The following is a 17,768-nucleotide window of genomic DNA, read 5'->3' on the forward strand; positions in this document are numbered from 1 at the left end:
GTCCCCTGTCCAATGCTCTATTTGTGGGTTAAAGCAATGTTAAGAACTAGTGTTTCAGAAAATAACACTGGGCTGGATTGGACTATAATTTGAAAACACTACAAGATAGAGGAATAATGTATGGAGATATCTTGTTTAGAATTTCACTGCGGACATTTTCTACGCCTAGGCTTTTTTCTGCCTGATGCTTAGTTTGTGAGTTACAACGCAAAATTATCCTAATCGGCTGTCAACCATTTATTCCATTTTTATTACAGTAGAACCTCGTTAATCCGTGACGCGCTAATTCGGGAATCGGATAATCCGGGACGAAAAAAAAGTGCAGAAAAAAAAGAGAAGTTAAAATTGTCAGCGCTTAAAAATGTCACGCGGGCAGGCGACCAGCAAACACTGCAAGCCTTCGCGTGGGCTGCCAAACTCTGCAACGCTGTTTTACCGACCCTTTGTGTCGTCCCCCTTTCAGCTGTCACATTTGTCACTCTTTAAACTTGAGGGGGATGTCCTGACTTCTGCTTCGGTCTCCCTTTGTTTGTTTCCACCCGCCAACGCAGGGCAGGCGCCTGGCGAGTGACATGTCTGGCTGGCATTCGGCTGGACGAAGGGGGAGGGAGGGGGGGGGGGGGGCTACCCAAAATTTATGTGTGCAAGTTCAGCACGATCTTATCTTTCTCTCTTCCGCTGTTGTAAATGACCGTGAACTAATGGCTAGGCAGTGCCGTATTTTTTTTAAGCCGAGACTAATTCGAAGGAGGCCCTTACCATGAACGGATTATCCGGGTTTATTACTTTTTTTTTTTTTTACAGGATTTTAATTATCCGGGCATCGGCGGGTCCCAATTAACACAAATAATGGAGAGTTTACTATTTTTTATCCATCTGCTGCCAAGGCGCAGTAAGCCTCGGGAGATGTTACATCACATGACCTTGGCCTTAAAAAAACCCAGCTGCATGCCGGTGTCTGAGAAGCTTGACAAGACTTTCCGGGCTTTTAATCGCTAGTCCGTGCAATTCGGTAATCCGTGATTATCTCGGTCCCGACCATCGCGAATTAACGAAGTTCCACTATTATTATTATTATTATTATTATTCATTTCTGATTGGGGGACATGGTTTGACCCGCGATATACCCGATTCCGCGATCAATCGGGGCGCGGTATACCGGGAGTTTACTGTATGTACAAAAAAACTTAGTGGTTTAAGTTTCAAGATTAAATTAGCAAAAATGAAAACTCATAACTAGAGTATAAATATGTAGATATGAGCTTATTGTATCACCAATTTGGAAATACATCATTTAAAAAATTAAAATTAATGTTTTTCGTAAAATAAATTTCAATGGATTTCACGGTATTTTGTAGTTCACGAAAATTCTCAGAGTCAATATGCAGAGTAGCAGGTTGTAGAAAGTAAAGCGAATAGGAACTGAAATGAATGGTTGGTTGGTTGGTTGGTTGGTTGGTTGGTTCGTTGGTTGGTTGGTGTTGGGTTTGGTGTTGGGTTTGGTTTTGGGTTGGGTTAGGTTAAGCAAGGTTAGTTGCATAATTTAATACAAAAAAAAATACATTTTATTATTTAAATATTTTAAAAAAACATTTTCCATAAATTGTAGTTGACATAACTTAACCAACCTTTTGCTTAGTAATATTTGTCTAATTTTCCAGTAGTTATTACATGATGTGAAAAAAAAATGTTGCTGTATTCTATTTCTCATTGTTACTATTCAAATTCAGTATTCATATTCGCGAATAATTTTATATTCGTATTCATATTTGATTCAAACGAAAAAAGTGAATTTCGCACAGGCCTATGAATAATAGATATTAAGTTTCACAAGGATATGAGGAATGAACAGGAACAAGGTGTGATTCCGTCTGAATATAATATCTCCATATTTATTTAAGGAAACTTATAACAGATATTAAAATGTGTTAAAATACAATTTCAATTACATAATTAAAGAGCTTTCATATATATTTAAAAAAATATGGGCCGGCTCTAAATTAGATTATAAAAGGTTTCATTAAAAATACATAAACCAATAAAAAATACAAATATGATCAAACCATCCCAGTTTATATTCTTAAAGTCCAGAACAGAAGTTTTTATAATTAATTCCTCTGAACGTAGTAATTTAAAGAATATTCCAAAAAAAGGTTTTTAGATTCTGTAGCACCGGAGGTCGGTGGTTCGCTTCCCGGAGTTCAGTAGTCATCCTGGTGCCAGGGCGCCTGTTTGTTGAAGAGGAAGAGTGTGAAAATGCTAAGCCTGCATCCAGGCTCTTGGACCCTGTCTGTGAACAGTCAGAATCAAACATGATCAGAACTAGTACACAGACAGTTAGCAAACTGGGCATAAAATGCCTGCAAAAGATAATGGGAGGTTGGGGAATAACGCTGATAGTAACTCACCAGACAGGGAAGTTGGCTTCTAGTTTCTGAAGCATAGCAAGTCCGGATCTGAAGATCGCGGATACGCGGCAGGCGCAGACGTTTCCATCATTTAAAAAAAGAAATTATTTAAAATTAATAACTATTATGCTGAGTACTGCAGAGACGGACTAAACTACAGTAGAATCTCGTTATAGCGAGCACGGTAATAGCGAGAACACGGATATAACGAGGTATTTTTGAGGAATTTACGGCGCGATCGCTTGAAGCGCACATTTGTTATTTGTCTTCTTATCTCCACCTCTCTCGCTCGCCACTAGACATCTTGCCGTTGACGCCTGTCACGTTCTTCAGCCTTGCAGTCGCCACCTAAGTGCGTGGCTTTAAAAATAGAATCCCATCCTTTCTTTCTTTTATCAAACTTCCGTTAGTTATCTGTGCCGTGTGTAGACAAAGTTTGAGATTGGAACAGAAACAACGTAAGAAAGAATTTTTTACGAATTAGAAATATGTATGTTTTTTGTTTTTATAATCGTGTATTTTCACGTTTTTTTTTTTGTTGTTATCTTAAAAGAGATAATATTAAAATGCCGCTCTAATGAGATTTAATTGTTTCTTGGTTAACAAAAACTATTAATCATCAAATATTGTTAATTGTTTATATTCTATTTGTTATTATTTACGCAACGTCATACTGTACGCGTACGCAATACGACTGGATTCGTTGCTGCAACATAACATAGCATGTTATGCGGTATCAGAAGTAACGATAGTAACGAGTACTAATTGTTATAGTAACGAATACATACGGGTACGCATTTTTCGTTACTTTTACACCTCTAGTAGGCACTACCGTATTTATTTCCGAATCGCTAGGGCAGTTTTCTTGTAACTTTTGTTTCGGTCAGTTGTTGGGGTATCTGTCCGGGAAAGGGGTGGTGATGGTTTGAGTTTAATCCCAAATTTATTTTCTAAAAAAGTTGACAGGTTTCTTTAAATGAAAAAAGTATAGTTTTCCAGCGACTATTTCGTTTGAGCGTACGTGCGTTGCCGCAGCCGCACTCCTGCTTTTTTGTAAGGAATTAAATCGTCGCACTACACTAGCACCACCTGTTAGCAACATACCGAACCAACATGGCCGCCAGCAGACAGCCCGCGTCGACGATAGATAGCAGGACAATGCTGCGTCGGCCGCGGGCTGAGATGCTATACTTACGTGGCGTGGTAGGGTATTCTGGTTATTTTGACGCAATCGGTGATCGCATCCGTACTTATGGGGTATCGTTTTAAAGAGAATTCACACATCTGCTTACAGAAATTAAGATTTCGTTAATATAACCTGTTATTTTCCAATTATACAGGTTTAAACACAATTTTTATGCTATTTTCGGTTAATTTTAATTTTTGGGGGCCAAAATTTGTCCAATTCAGTTATAGCGAGGACACGGTTATAGCGAGGATCAAACCCGGAACCGTGACACCTCGCTATAACGGGACTCTAGTGTACTTATAGAAGAAATAGGGATAGCATCCCTTGTCTAATCGACTACATTGTCGGTTGCGGCCGGACAGAAGTCTTGTAATGCGTCTCGTCGATCAGCCGATAATCGCAAACAGTCCGTCTGGAATCGCGACGCGAATTGTCCGCGGAAGGGCCGTGTCTCTTAATTAAAAGAAAATGCTTAATCCAAAAGTTGGGGGGGGGGGGGAGAGACTAGGGCGTCCGGACCGAAAGGTTCCGAAGTTCTCCGATTGGGAATCACAAAATACTCTCACTTCGATATCTCAATGTTGGTAGCACTGGCCAATTTTAGCGCTACCTGTCGAGGGGTGTTTGAAACAAATAGGGATCGACTCGCCCGAGATGTTTGCTACAGCCTGGGGCTAATGGCGCAGTCGGTGCTGCTCTCTGGCGGCCTACAGGGGAAGGTAGCTGGGAGGTTAGCAAAGTCGCTACCAGATGTCGCGGGCGTCAGCTCCACGAGCTGGCAACAAGAGAAGAAATTACTATTTCTGCCGCTAGATGTTGTGTGTGGTCCATCTTTGCACATATTTTTTTCTATGGCAAACCGTCCTTGAAGTCGGCCACTGCCTGGCGGGGTTCACGTCTGGGCAATGATCCAGGGCTAAATTCTGAGAATTAAGATGGGTAGCTGTGAGGTGGGGGTGGACAAAAAACGCAACGAGGCTGGGAACGGAGGTCCACGGGATACTCATTCGTGCCGAGACTCGCTAGTTTCAGCGGGTCTCTAAGAAATAGAGCTTGCAGGCCAGAAGCTGCTCTATGCAAATTTAGTCATGTAGGGAATTAATATTACAAACCCCGGACGTGACTGTAAGCGGGAGAAATGTCAAACGGGCTGCCAACGACGTCTTAGACTTGCAAAAGATCAGATTGGCCCCTGAGAAAATGTGCCACGTGCTCCTGGCGCAAAGTTTAACTATGTAGAGTACACCAGCCTAACAAAGTGTAAATCACCCAATTGTAACCAAATTATATAAAATTAATTTAAAATTATAAAAAACAATTAAAAAAAAAGAAATACCTAATTTCCGGCACAATCTTAAGGGAAAATATTAGGACCGAAACATTTGACTGTATTTGATAGGAAATTGTATGGTGCGAGAATATCTTAAATAAGTTTTACATCAATTAAACTAATTATTAAGTCGTTTATGAAAAGTGAACAGCGGGAAGAAAGTAATGTCCACGATGTAATTTAAGGGAAAATTTTGCATTACATCTAATGACATGTAAATAAAACTGTAAGGAAATGTTAATTGCAGGAAAATATAAACGGGTTTCTCTATGAAATGGGAGAAATATGTTCAATAATGGTATTTAGCCTATTCATCAGAAATTTTGTTTGATTTAATAGAAGTTTTGTTTAGTTAACAGGGTAATGCCGATTTTTCATGAAAATGATCAAATTTTACAGTAACAAGTGTTATTAAAACATTATTTTATTACAAGTGTCAGTACTACACAATTCCATAATTTTTTTCATATTGTAAAAAGCATAGTAGAATTCTGTTAAATGTTTCTCAAGGAGGCAAAAGGAGAAAATATATATATATATATATATATATATATATATATATATATATATATATATATATATATATATATAGTAGGAAAACATTATAAATTAACACGTATCAATGTTTGAACTTTTTAACTATAGACTCATCTAGCTATGAAAACAAATTTAATGAAAAAACAACTAAGGGGTACTCTCGATGCTCGAATTGGCTTAAACCAAGAAAAAAATTTTTGTTCGACACTGCCACATTGCTATAAAATTGTCTGGTAATTCATGATGACAATTAGAGTGAAAATGCTTATGTCCAGTGGATTCCTGTCTACGAATGTAATAAAGTAGTGGTGCACCGATATGACTTTGCCGATTACCGATTCGATTACCGATTATGAGAGCAATAATCGGCAGATACCGATTCAGTTACCGATTATAATGAACAAATTTTTTCAAGTGTAATAATGCACAGAAAAATTTTTATTCCAATGTGAATTTAATAACAAGATTAGGTAAAATTGAGAATACAGTTATAATAACAGTATAAAAATTTATAAAATAACTATTAAGTATTAAGTCATTGCAAAGTGTAAATTAAATAAACTTCTATTTATATTTGTTATTGTAAACAACTTGAACTACAGTCTAATAATTGTAATTTACAATGGGTAAGTTTTTGTTGCGGGAAAACTAGCATTATTATCGACTATCACATAAGGTTGCATATCTTCACAAATCATTTAAGCTATAAACTGTCAGTTCTAATGCTCTTGGGTCATTCACATGTTTGTATATATGTATATATTTGTATTAATTGACTTGTTCTATATCCCGGAGTCCTTACTTCCATATGGGATCTACAGAACAAAAATTGAATAAATAAATAAATAAAAAGTACGGTATTTTCTTTTCCATGGTGTCTGTTATTTTTGTTTGAGCCAATTTCATTACTTTTCTTGGAACCCCATCTGTATCACAATCATCTGTGGTTACATTAGCACACTTCTCCACTAATTTATCAGGATGCATTTGCTTGATGTGGTTCCATAGGTTAATAGAAGTTTATCCCTGCTGATTGGTCAGTCCACTACCACCACCACGACGAGAAATTACCGTTTGACAATGAAAACATGTTGCTTTATTTTGTTCACTTGAGTTTATAGAAAAATGTTACCACACTTCACTTTTTTTCTCCCTACTCGCCATCTCACTATAATTATAAAAAATGACACAAAACCAATTCTAGCACATGTGATTTTATTTATGTTGACTGAATATATAAAATTATAAATACTTTTTCACTTTTCACGTCACATACAAATAACATTACAACGGATAATGTTACCAAAGACGCCCATAACGAGTTGGTAAAACGCAGTGATAAACTCTAGAAGGTATCGGGACAGCAATTTTGAACCGCTACTACGACTCGAAAAAATCTATTGTCATAGAATCCACTGCAACTGCTTGTGGCATTTTGATTGCGTGCCATCTATTTTACGTCTCTGGCTATAGGTAATGTACAAGGCCACTAAACAAAAGACGAAACGTAAATAAACGTGTAGGAAAAATGTATTTTTTATTGTTCGAGGCAATGAGATTTATTAAACTTAACGAAATATCTGTTTTCAAGATCTGACGGAGTTAGATGAATTTTGTAATTTATACAAATATTACCGTATTTCATGCTAAAATGTGTAACAAAATATTACACTGTAAAAACCTACTTAATTACGCCGGGACGTAGATAATCGGCAAAGTAATCGTTAAGATGATTACGATTAATCGGTAAGTACCCATAATCGCCGATTACGATTAATCTGTATCTGCATCAGTGCACCGCTATAATAAAGTCAACTCTTGTCAGCAACAGTATATGCTTTATTTTTAAGCTATCATGAAATGGTTGGCAAACTAAAATATGTAGGACTACATTCATACCTCCATCTGAAAACACACCAAAATGGCAGGGAATTAAAGAATTTATTTTGTTTTCCAAGATGAACAATATATTAGTGTCCAAATTTAGCATACTATAGCAGCTAACAGATAATCTAGCGTACAGTATGCAGTCATATTTATAGCAATGATCAATTTCCTTTCAAACACTTCTTGTCTAAGTTGTGTGCTTACCGTCCATATAGACCTCGCTGTAAATGAGATGCTAAGTCCAAGCGGCAGGGTTTGCAAGTGCAGTGTGTGTGGCGGTTGCAGCTGAAGCGTTGGCACAAGCTGCAGGCCAATCCGTGGAAGAGGAAGCTGCACTTCATTCCGGAGAAGTATGGCAGCCTGCGGGAGGTTCCTGCGTACCGGCGCTACACCCGTGAGCGCTTCCTGCGCTGCCTCGACCTCTACCTCTGCCCACGCGCTAGGAAGATGAAGGTGGGACTTTCCCAGGATGCAGAGCACCCTGCCTTTCTGTGTTGTAGGTCGGATTTCTCGAGAAACAATCTAAACAATTTAAAATTGAATATTCTTTATTTCAAAGTATTAGTATTGGAGGTTGAATAGACCATTTCTCACCAAACAGTACTGTTTTCAGTAAACTGGTCATGAATTTTACAGGTAACAATTCATCGAATCACTCTGTATATTTAGTATATATTTAGGGATGGGCCGGTCGAATCCAGGATTCGTCGAATCCCTCGAATCCAAGGGATTCAAGGGATTCGACGAATCTGCGAAGATTCGGCGAATCTGCGAGGATTCAAGTAACTATTTGGCGAAAACCACACACATTAGTAAACATTCAGCCAAGAACAAGAGAAATATGTCCGTAGATTTAACCGTATTTACTAGTGATGGGCCGAGACTCGAAAATTCGAGTCGAGTCGAGCGAGTAGCATCAGCTCGGCTCGGCTCGGAATTCGAGTTTATTTTACTCGACGGGGCGAAACTCGAAAGGAAATTCGGGTAAAATTCGATGATAAAATAAAATAAAATTGAATTACAATAAATTCTTAATATCTCCTAACGTGACTTCGGCCGACACTAAAAATTACGTACGTAAGACCGAAACACGTACTTACAAACAATGACGACAATCGGCCATATTATTTATATTTTAGTTTTACATATTGCCAACTAAACATGTGTGACCACATAGCAAAAAAGACGAACACATTTTTAATAAACAAAACACGAATTAAATTTTATAATCATAATATCTGCAGAAATATTACTTTTTTTTTTAGTGAATCCGTGCTACAATCGGCGCAACGTTACAATAATAAATTAACGGTAGCGTTATATTTGTGTGCATGTTTGCGACTGATACGCCACCAATCACGAAATGGCATTTAAAAAAACTTTGCTCGACTAATTTTAGGAAGTATAGGTTGGCGAACATGAATTTTTTTTCCGTGTTTGTTTACACTATTACGTTCGGCGAGATTGCGTTTTGTATAATTGTTTGCTATCCAAGTTAAGTGGCAAGTTAAAATTAATTATGAAGTATAAATTATTTTATAAAGTGTAACTATTCAATACAAATACAAAAGCATGTATTGGTTGGAAGTGCCAGCTTGCGATTGGCCGGCAACGTAACGGCGTTAGTGTTGTAGCAATAATCTTTAAATGTATTATATTTGTTATGGGAACGTTTATTGTAATGTTGCGCCAATTTTAGCACGGCCTTACACTTCCCATAAGTGAAAGTTTTCAAAAATGTTCTAATGATTGTGTGAAACCCTAACCTTCGCGCCAACAAGCCTAAATTATATTCAATGTTTTTTATTGACTCGTGAATGCTACAAGCCGCAGCTAACTCGTTCGGTTCAAAATAATGTAAATATGTAGTTGAGCGGTATTTGCGAAAAAAAATGTTAAAAATATGAAAATACTTTTATTATATGCTCTTTAAATTCCTCTTTTCATTAAAGCCGGCGGATATAAGAAATTCCAAATACTTTAGGAGATATCGAATTTTTTAATTTTCACAGTTGGGCGATATTTGTTAAATAAAATTTAAAAATTCCGAAAATACTTTTATTCTATGCTCTATACCTCAATTATTGAATTGTATTATATCAGTTAAGAATTTAACCTAAATGAATTATTTGTATTAATACTTGTATTTTAAATATATTTGATTAAGTGGGCCATGATATAACAAGACAACCATCTAAGGACTCTTAGCAATAAAGTGCAAATATTCAAGCTCGACTTAAGTGTCAAAGATTCAAATAAAAATTCAGACTTGAATCGACTAGACTTGAATTTATGATCTACAAACTCGACTCGAATCGACTCGAACTAATTATTGTAAAATTCGACTCGACTCGACTCGACTTAAAAATTTGCAGGTTCGTACATCTCTAGTATTTACCCGTATATAATGCGATGATTTTTATCAAAATATCCAAAACTGAAAGTGGGGATCGCAGTATAACCGCAAACCTTCATCTTTGCCGCTCAAAGAATGTTTTGAAATGACGCGGCGCGGCGAGACAACTGTGTCAAGGTCAGGGCCGGCGCCAGAAATGCGGGAAAAACGTGATGTGTTTTAAGGGATAATAGTCGCACATTTTATAATCAAACCGTGCATCAAAAACACATTTCGTTAAAATTAAAACAGAAAAACGGAACTCGGACGAAAGACGGAATTAACGCATAATTATCTTCGTAGTGCATACTAACGAAAAAATAGGTAGTTTACTCAGTACTTGATAAAGCGTGCGCGGGGCATTCAATCATCGGCGATTTATCGATAGCCCACTACGTGCGCGCACTCTATACGGGAATCAACGTAACCAAACGTGAATGATGCTAAGATGCAACAACATAATTCAACACGTTTGAAAATATCTTTAAAAAAATTTCCACTTTAAATCAGTAAGTGGTAGTATTCAAACTAATAATAAATTTCAACTTGTAAAATACATAAAACGTTTGATATGGGAAAATAACTTTATTGACATCCTGGAGAAAAATAGTGTATATCTTAATGTGAAAAATGGCAGGATTAAAAACTTTTTCCCGTGTTTGCAATATGATCTGTGGTGATGACTGTTAATTGTCACGATTTGGGGTTATGTTACGAGGGGAAAAAACGTAAATAGCGGAATTGATTGTTACATATTTTACCTGTAGTAGGCCTACTAAGGCTGTGTTCCAAATAGGTAAATATTAGGGGTGTGCGGGAATAGGTTTTGGTACTGCGGGAAATTTTCGGGAAAAATAAATTATTCCCGCGGGAAACGGGACGGGATCGGAAAAATTAAAAAAAAAAAAAAAAAAGCAAATTTTTAATTATGATATGAGAAGATGGCCATTTAAACATTTCTTGCAAATTTAGTTTTTTTTTTTTTTTGCTGCTATTTCTTTTGTCTGCTTCACTTGCCTTTTTTTTCAGCGGCGACTTCATATTTTTTAGCATCCTCAAATTCTTTTTTTATAGCCAGACGTGCTACCATGTTCGCATCTCAAAAAAAATTTCACACGAGACACACTTTGCCAGGGATTTACTGTCTGTCAGACGTTCAAAATACTTCCAAACACTTTTAAGTTACAAGCTGATCGGTTGCGACATCCATTATTTGTAGGCTGCTAGTTTGTTTTAATATACAACGGCATCGAAAATAGGAACATATACTTTGCACAAGCCGTATTAACATAACGTCAGCCGACAAAGCCCGCCAAACTAAACAGTAAACAACTATTTTTTTTCTCCCAAAGCAAAATCATAGATGTTTAGATACTCGTGAGCAGTGGTGTAAAACTACGTGATTTCATATTTTTCAAAGTGCCATTACAGTTCTCTACATCGCCACTGCTATCAAGTAATGAGAACGGTTACGCTTCGTTATGTAACGCAAGTCTAGTATTTCTTATATCTTTGGCGAAAAGGTTGGATTGCGCATGTGTTTTGTTTGTGTCTAAGGACACACCGTGGTTTTAGGTTAAGTATTTGATGGTGATGGCAATAAAGTTATATAACTGACTATTCACGTATCTTGCAAATTTGTACCCTTGAAGAAATATATTTATGAACGCATACAATAGGTACTCCATGTACGTATTTTTATATTCCAATTAGATATGTGTAAACGATTATCATAATTCACTGCACACCACAGCTGTCGCTACGATCGGCATACGTTTAAAATATGTTTTGCGTTTAAATAGTACGGAAACCCTTCAAAATTGTACGAATCCATAAAAAATATTGTTGTTAAAACAGTTTGAATTGATAGAAAACATTTTCACATGATTGGTAAACATTTGTAAATTTTTAAACAATTTCCCGAAAAATTCGGGACTAATAAAATTCCAGCCCGGCATTTCGGGAAGCCTATTTTCCCGTCTTTTTTCCCGAAGCGTCGGGATCCCGCACACCCCTAGTAAATATGCGTGCTCACGTACTCGCTCTCGGAAGTGACGTCACGAGAGTGTTGTTCCATATAGTCGAGTGCGAGCACGAGAACGAGTGCGCATATTGAGTGCGTTTGAATGCATGCTCGTTGCGTACTCTCGTAACCATTGTTTGTTTACGTTTACGTCTGGACTATTGATCTAAAACAATGGCAAATGAACAATGCACGTTTCATTGTAAGTACCTGTTCGTAATTAAACAACATCCGATGTCTTCATGTGTACCTCCAGTACCAATCATTGCTGCAAGGATCATGTTATAATTAAGGTTATGTTACCCGTCTCCTGTTTATTGCCTGGACAATGCGACGTAACCGTTGCCGTCGTAAACGTCTCTGTTGTTGGTTTACTACCATTAGGGCCGCAATTGCTCCAACTGCGTGTTCCATTGTCACAAATCAAAACCTACACATAAACACACATCGCCGCCTACCACATGGGTGTGTTTACTTTGGAGTATGGTTGTGTTTCAAATGGCGAGCACGCATGGAGCATGCACTTTGTACGCAAGGAATTGTGGGTGTGAGTATGAGCACAAGTGCAAGTGCGAGTGCGGATTATTTGGAACACAGCCTAAGTGTACATCAGGCATGTTCCATTATTATGGTTTTTAAATTAGGCTTCTGTGCTCATTGAATGTAACTATCTTAAGTACCTGACTTTCATATTACTTAAATTAACTCATGAGTAGTGTTAAAGTAGGTTTTTTTTTTTAAATTTTTTAGGTCATATTAACTAGCATCGCATGCCCATATTTCATCAAGTAAGTTCTTTGTATTTGTTTTATGCCTTTTTTAATGGAATAATCTCAGTGTTTTAGGTTCATTTGTACTAGAAAACAGCAATTTGAATAAAAAAATTTTTTTTTAATAATTTTTTTTTCATGGATTCGGATTCGATATTCGACAAATCCTTAAAGGATTTGACTAAGTATAATGATTCGGCCAAAAATAGGATTCGACCCATCCCTATATATATTTGGTAGTTTAGTATACTTAGATCACTTATGTATAGTGATGGGTCGATTCCGATTCCGGAATCGGTCGGTTCCACCGATTCCAGTATAATCGTGGGATTCAGAATACAATGATTTTGGAATCGACCATAAACGATTCCTGCATTGTTTTTAAGTTTGCAAAATGCATCTGTTACGCAATGTAAAAAAATATTTAAATGCATGCAAATATAATTTTTAAACTACATAATACAATCTTTTTTTACCGGAACTGATTTACGAATTACGGTGATTAACGTATTTATTTACTTGCACCACCATTTTCCCTACAGTACAAATGCAGTATCTACTTTCCTGCTTTAAGCGAAAGCATTTTTCGGAAATTACGTTTGCAGCAGCACTGCATTTAATAGTAAACAATCAAAAATAATTAGACAAAACCATAAATGTTTAAAGAAAATTATGTAAATGTAAACGGCAAGTAAAATAATGTAAACGTTAAATATTCGATCATGGCAGCTACATTTGCAGTTGTAAACAACCTAATTTTTTTTGTGCTACCTGCCATGGTAAACCATACGGCCATGAACAAAATCTTGGTGACGTGAACGTGAAAATTAAGATGTTTCACATCTCTGCACTTTAAACTTTAAAGAATTAAAATGAAATAATTTTTGAATGAGATTTTACCCAAATTCACAGTGGATTACTGCGACCATATTAAAATAAGTTTAAAAGCAACATAACCAAATTGCTGTAAATCTGCGTTCTTGTGCGTGTTATAGCGATGCTTGTTTTACATTAGATATATTTTGGAAAGGCAGTTGGCTAATCTGAATTTCCAAACATTGCTGCTGAAACATTCATAAATTTTTATTACCAAACATAAACAATCCTTTGAAAGTAGTTGTGTTAGTTTAACAAAATTGTTTCCGATAAATTTCTGAAATGAATTAAATGTTAACACGCGATTATTTGAAGAGATTAAATATTTTGTGTAAGAAAATCTCACCATAAAATGTGGAAATTTTGAGATGCTAAAACATGCACAGAACTTTCTTAAGAACCGAAAATTTATTTTCTCTTTACGGTTGTTAAGAACTGCAAGACTGGTTGTATTTATTCTTTTCACCAAGCGAGATAATTAAGTTCTAGGTAATATATTAAAACGTAAGCATCTCTGACATTTTATTTTAGTGTGGTGCATATTTGTTTCTTGTCATTTGAAAAGTGAACACATGACCATTATTGTCTATAACCAAACACATTTTTAATAGGCTTAAAAATAAGGTGATGTGCCAATACTGAAACACTTTGTCTGGAATGTTGGTTTTTGTCTGTTAAGCGTATTTATATTCAGCACCATTCGTAAGATTTTGGTACAAAGTGTCTTGCTGATTTTAGAATTTTTATAAACCTAAGAAATTAATTGTAGTGCAAGTATTCTCCTTTGTAAATAGCACTCTATACCCATCAAAAAATTCATCTGGTTGGGTAGGGGAGAAAGAGAAAGAGAGAGAGGGGGGGGAAGAGTGAGATGGTGGCAATTTGGGGGGTGGGGGGGGATTGGAAATTGATTGAAAGGAATAACTGTTTGTTTACAGGATAAAACTGGTAGCAATTCACTTATCTTCTTTCAATTTTCCTGGCTGCAAAACGTTACGCAAGGAATAAATAAATAAAAATATTTGAGGCAGACAAATCTTTTTATTTTGGTCAGTCTGATAGAAAAAGATAATTGCCTGTGCTGTCACATAAACATTGCAATGCAGTTACTACCCTTGGCGGGATGGAGGGAAGGAGAGTGGGCTGGCATCCAGTCTGTTTTTTTATTATCTAGCTTAAATACATTTCAGAGCGTGTCAGGTATTCAAATTCTTATTTCTTACATTTGTGGCCTAATTTTTCCACCACATCTATAAGTTTTCTTCTTTGCGCTAGGCCACGCTTTGAACAAAACCAAACATGGGCAGCTACTGCTTATGAATGGAATCTGCATGACTGAAAGCCACATTTATATTCTCTCATATGTAGAGTAAACAAAAGAGTAAATGAAATACATTCACTAAAATTTATAAAAACTTGTTTCCCAAGTATCTGGATTGATGATGCCTCAAAACTGTCAGCTTTCACACAGCATTATGCGCTGTTAAACAGACACGAATATATCTGTATCAGTGGCTTACAGCTATAATATATTTGTTTACCTTCTTGTAAAAACTATAAAAGGTTTGCCATTAAGGCAGGCGTTAGTTAACCCCGGTCCTTGATAATCGCTTTGATTGTAGTGCGGAAATAAGAAGGGTCCTGATGGGGGGGGGGGGGGGGGGTGAGAAGAGAGAATGGGTCTCTCTCTTTATCTCTACATCACCACCACTCCCCCCTCCCTGGTTATCCTAGAAATAAAGCAGAACAGGAAGCAAAGAAGTACCGGCAACACAGTGTCGTATGGCTTACGTGCCAGTTACCTATAACACGGTACACAAACTCTTGCCTTGTTATCTTCCAAGTAGATTCAAAATTGTACAATCGATAATATCTTATACGATACCAATTTTCGGGTATCTGGCCATCAATAGTGTATAATCATTTTAGTGGTTTGTTAGTTTAGGTTTCTGGAATAATCGAGGAATTATTGTTGTAAAACGTGCCGTTTTTTGATTTTTCCCATAAATAATTATTTTTCACTTTATAAAATTCCTTTTCTGGAGCATGTAATTGGTATGATGAGAGCCGCATGTTGTGTCGACTGCGAAGGTAACATGGAGCCCCGTGTGTTGGCAGCTAATGATTGAGCCTGAAGACCTGGTGCCACAGCTGCCCAGCCCACAGGACCTGCAGCCCTTCCCCACGGCGCAGTCCCTGGTGTACGAGGGCCACTCCGACCTGGTGCGCTGCGTGACCGTCGAGCCGCGTGGCCAGTACCTCGCCTCTGGCTCCGACGACCTCACCGTCAAGAGTGAGTGTCTCGTGCTTAGATTACATTACCCAGCTTGTTAACATTGTTTTATATACTATTTATAATTAGAATAAGGTTTAATATATTTTTAATTATACCATGTGTTTATTTTTCTAAGACCGTAGAATAGTGTCGTTTGATGGTATTTTTACAATTTTACACATTCTGAAGGGAAAAAATATCTATTCTAAACATTAATCATTATCTCACATGAGAAACTGTTAGTAGCAATCAGTCACTATAAATAACCAGTAATTTCTTTAATTATATCCTATGGTCAAACAGAGCCAACACTTTTAATATTAATCAGTATAAAAATAATTATGAAGAAAAAAATCACAAATTAAGATGATGTCTTTCTGTTATGTTTCCTTAAAAGTAAGAATTGAATGTTATTATATGGTTATGATCTTGATGAAATACAAAACGAAAATTAATTTTTTAAATTCTTATTTCATATTTTTGTTTAAAACGTTTATGCTTTTGGATACATCTTGCAACTGAGCACTCTGAAAGGAGGACAGTGCTAATAGCAGTTATCGTGCATTGGAAAGAGTACCTATTAAAATGCACACTGCAATCTAAGGATCAGACATGCTGTACCTTGTTTTCTCGCATAATCGTTGCACTTTTTATTCTAAAAACAAGTTTGAAAAGTTGGGGTGCGATGATTATGCGGAAAAAAAATTTTTGTTAGATAAAGTTATTCATAAAAACAAAACAAATTCATGGAAAGTACGTTTATTTAAAACATGAAGTATAAGAGAGCACTGCAAACAATTTAAATTAATAAGTCATGCAACAAAAACCTTTCAACTTCAGATAGAAAAATAAAATCTGTGATCCAAATGCAAACCGAACGAATGCGTAACTATCGCCGTATACACACCACGAAAGAGTGCGGGCTATCAGATGTAGTTAACTCGGCACTCGACAAAGAGCGCGCGCTGCATGCACTCGGCGAGATATTGATATTCTGCTACGTGTGCGCGCTCTATACGGGAAGTAACATAACCAAACAGAGAGTGCGCGTTGCATGCATCGGCAAGCTATCGATATTGGGCTACGTGTGCGCGCTCTATACTGGAAGCAACATAACCAAACATTAATGATTGCAACGAGCGCTAGCTACATTTTTGTAAGCGGTACACCGCGGCGACGCAGACGAAAAGATGAACAATATAACGTTTAAAAACATTTTTAAAAGAAAGTTTACACATCAGACAACTACGTATTTCCATTAATTAAATAAGTAAGAGGTAATGTCCGAATAAATATTAGATTTATATTTTAAAATACATTGTTTTTTACGGAAAAAATAACCACACAAAGGGCTTGGAATCTAATAGCGGAACCAAAAACATCATGCAATGTTTATGCGACAGGGTTTTTTTTATCCAAATTTTGATGCCCAAAAATATGGGTGCGACAATTACGCGAGTGCGACGATTATGCGTTAAAAGAGGGTATTCTATAGCCTATAGATGGGTTGAGCGTACTGTCTTATCAACACCAGGGTTTTTCAGTGCCGGTGGAAACTGACTAGATGCTAATGGAGCGTTCACAGAATATTCGGGTAGGGGGAATATGGTAACATCCTGAGAAAACATACCAGCACACAGCAACGTCCACCAAATTTCTTACTTGTGGAACAACCTGGTGCAACCCTGCCAGATTCGTACCCAAATTGTCTTGGAGAAAGGCAATTGATCTGACGACTCAACCACTGTGACTCCCTCTAGTCCCAAGTAAACTAATAATGTTCAGCTTTTTACCGTATTTACTCGCATAATGTCCGCAGTAATTTGGCTATATTTTGGACAAAAAAAATGGGGTGCGGACATTATAAGGTGAAATCCGAAAAAAAAAAAATTTCCTCAAAATTTTACATGTTTTGTGTAGAGTAAAAAAATTGTTCTCTCATAATTAGTTTACTAGTACCCTGATTTAACGTATGCTCACGGTTCCGCGGATTGGATTAGTAAAATTGCTGCTACGTAAAATTGGCACCCTTCCCTCGGCCCAGTTGAAAAATATAAACGGCGGCACGCAGAGCGCTG

General features: G+C 36.8%; 1 protein-coding gene across 1 annotated transcript in view; it reads left to right on the plus strand.

Moving 5' to 3' along the window:
* LOC134527515 (ribosome biogenesis protein BOP1 homolog) overlaps positions 1-17,768 on the plus strand; it is a 142,894-nt gene that overhangs the window by 45,045 nt on the left and 80,081 nt on the right. Inside the window, exons 6-7 of the mRNA XM_063360250.1 lie at positions 7,637-7,804; positions 15,534-15,708. Coding sequence (XP_063216320.1) covers positions 7,637-7,804; positions 15,534-15,708 — 343 coding nt within the window. The remainder of the gene's footprint in view (positions 1-7,636; positions 7,805-15,533; positions 15,709-17,768) is intronic.

This window comes from Bacillus rossius, chromosome 1, assembly GCF_032445375.1.
Source record: "Bacillus rossius redtenbacheri isolate Brsri chromosome 1, Brsri_v3, whole genome shotgun sequence".
In the NCBI taxonomy this organism is placed as follows: domain Eukaryota; kingdom Metazoa; phylum Arthropoda; class Insecta; order Phasmatodea; family Bacillidae; genus Bacillus; species Bacillus rossius.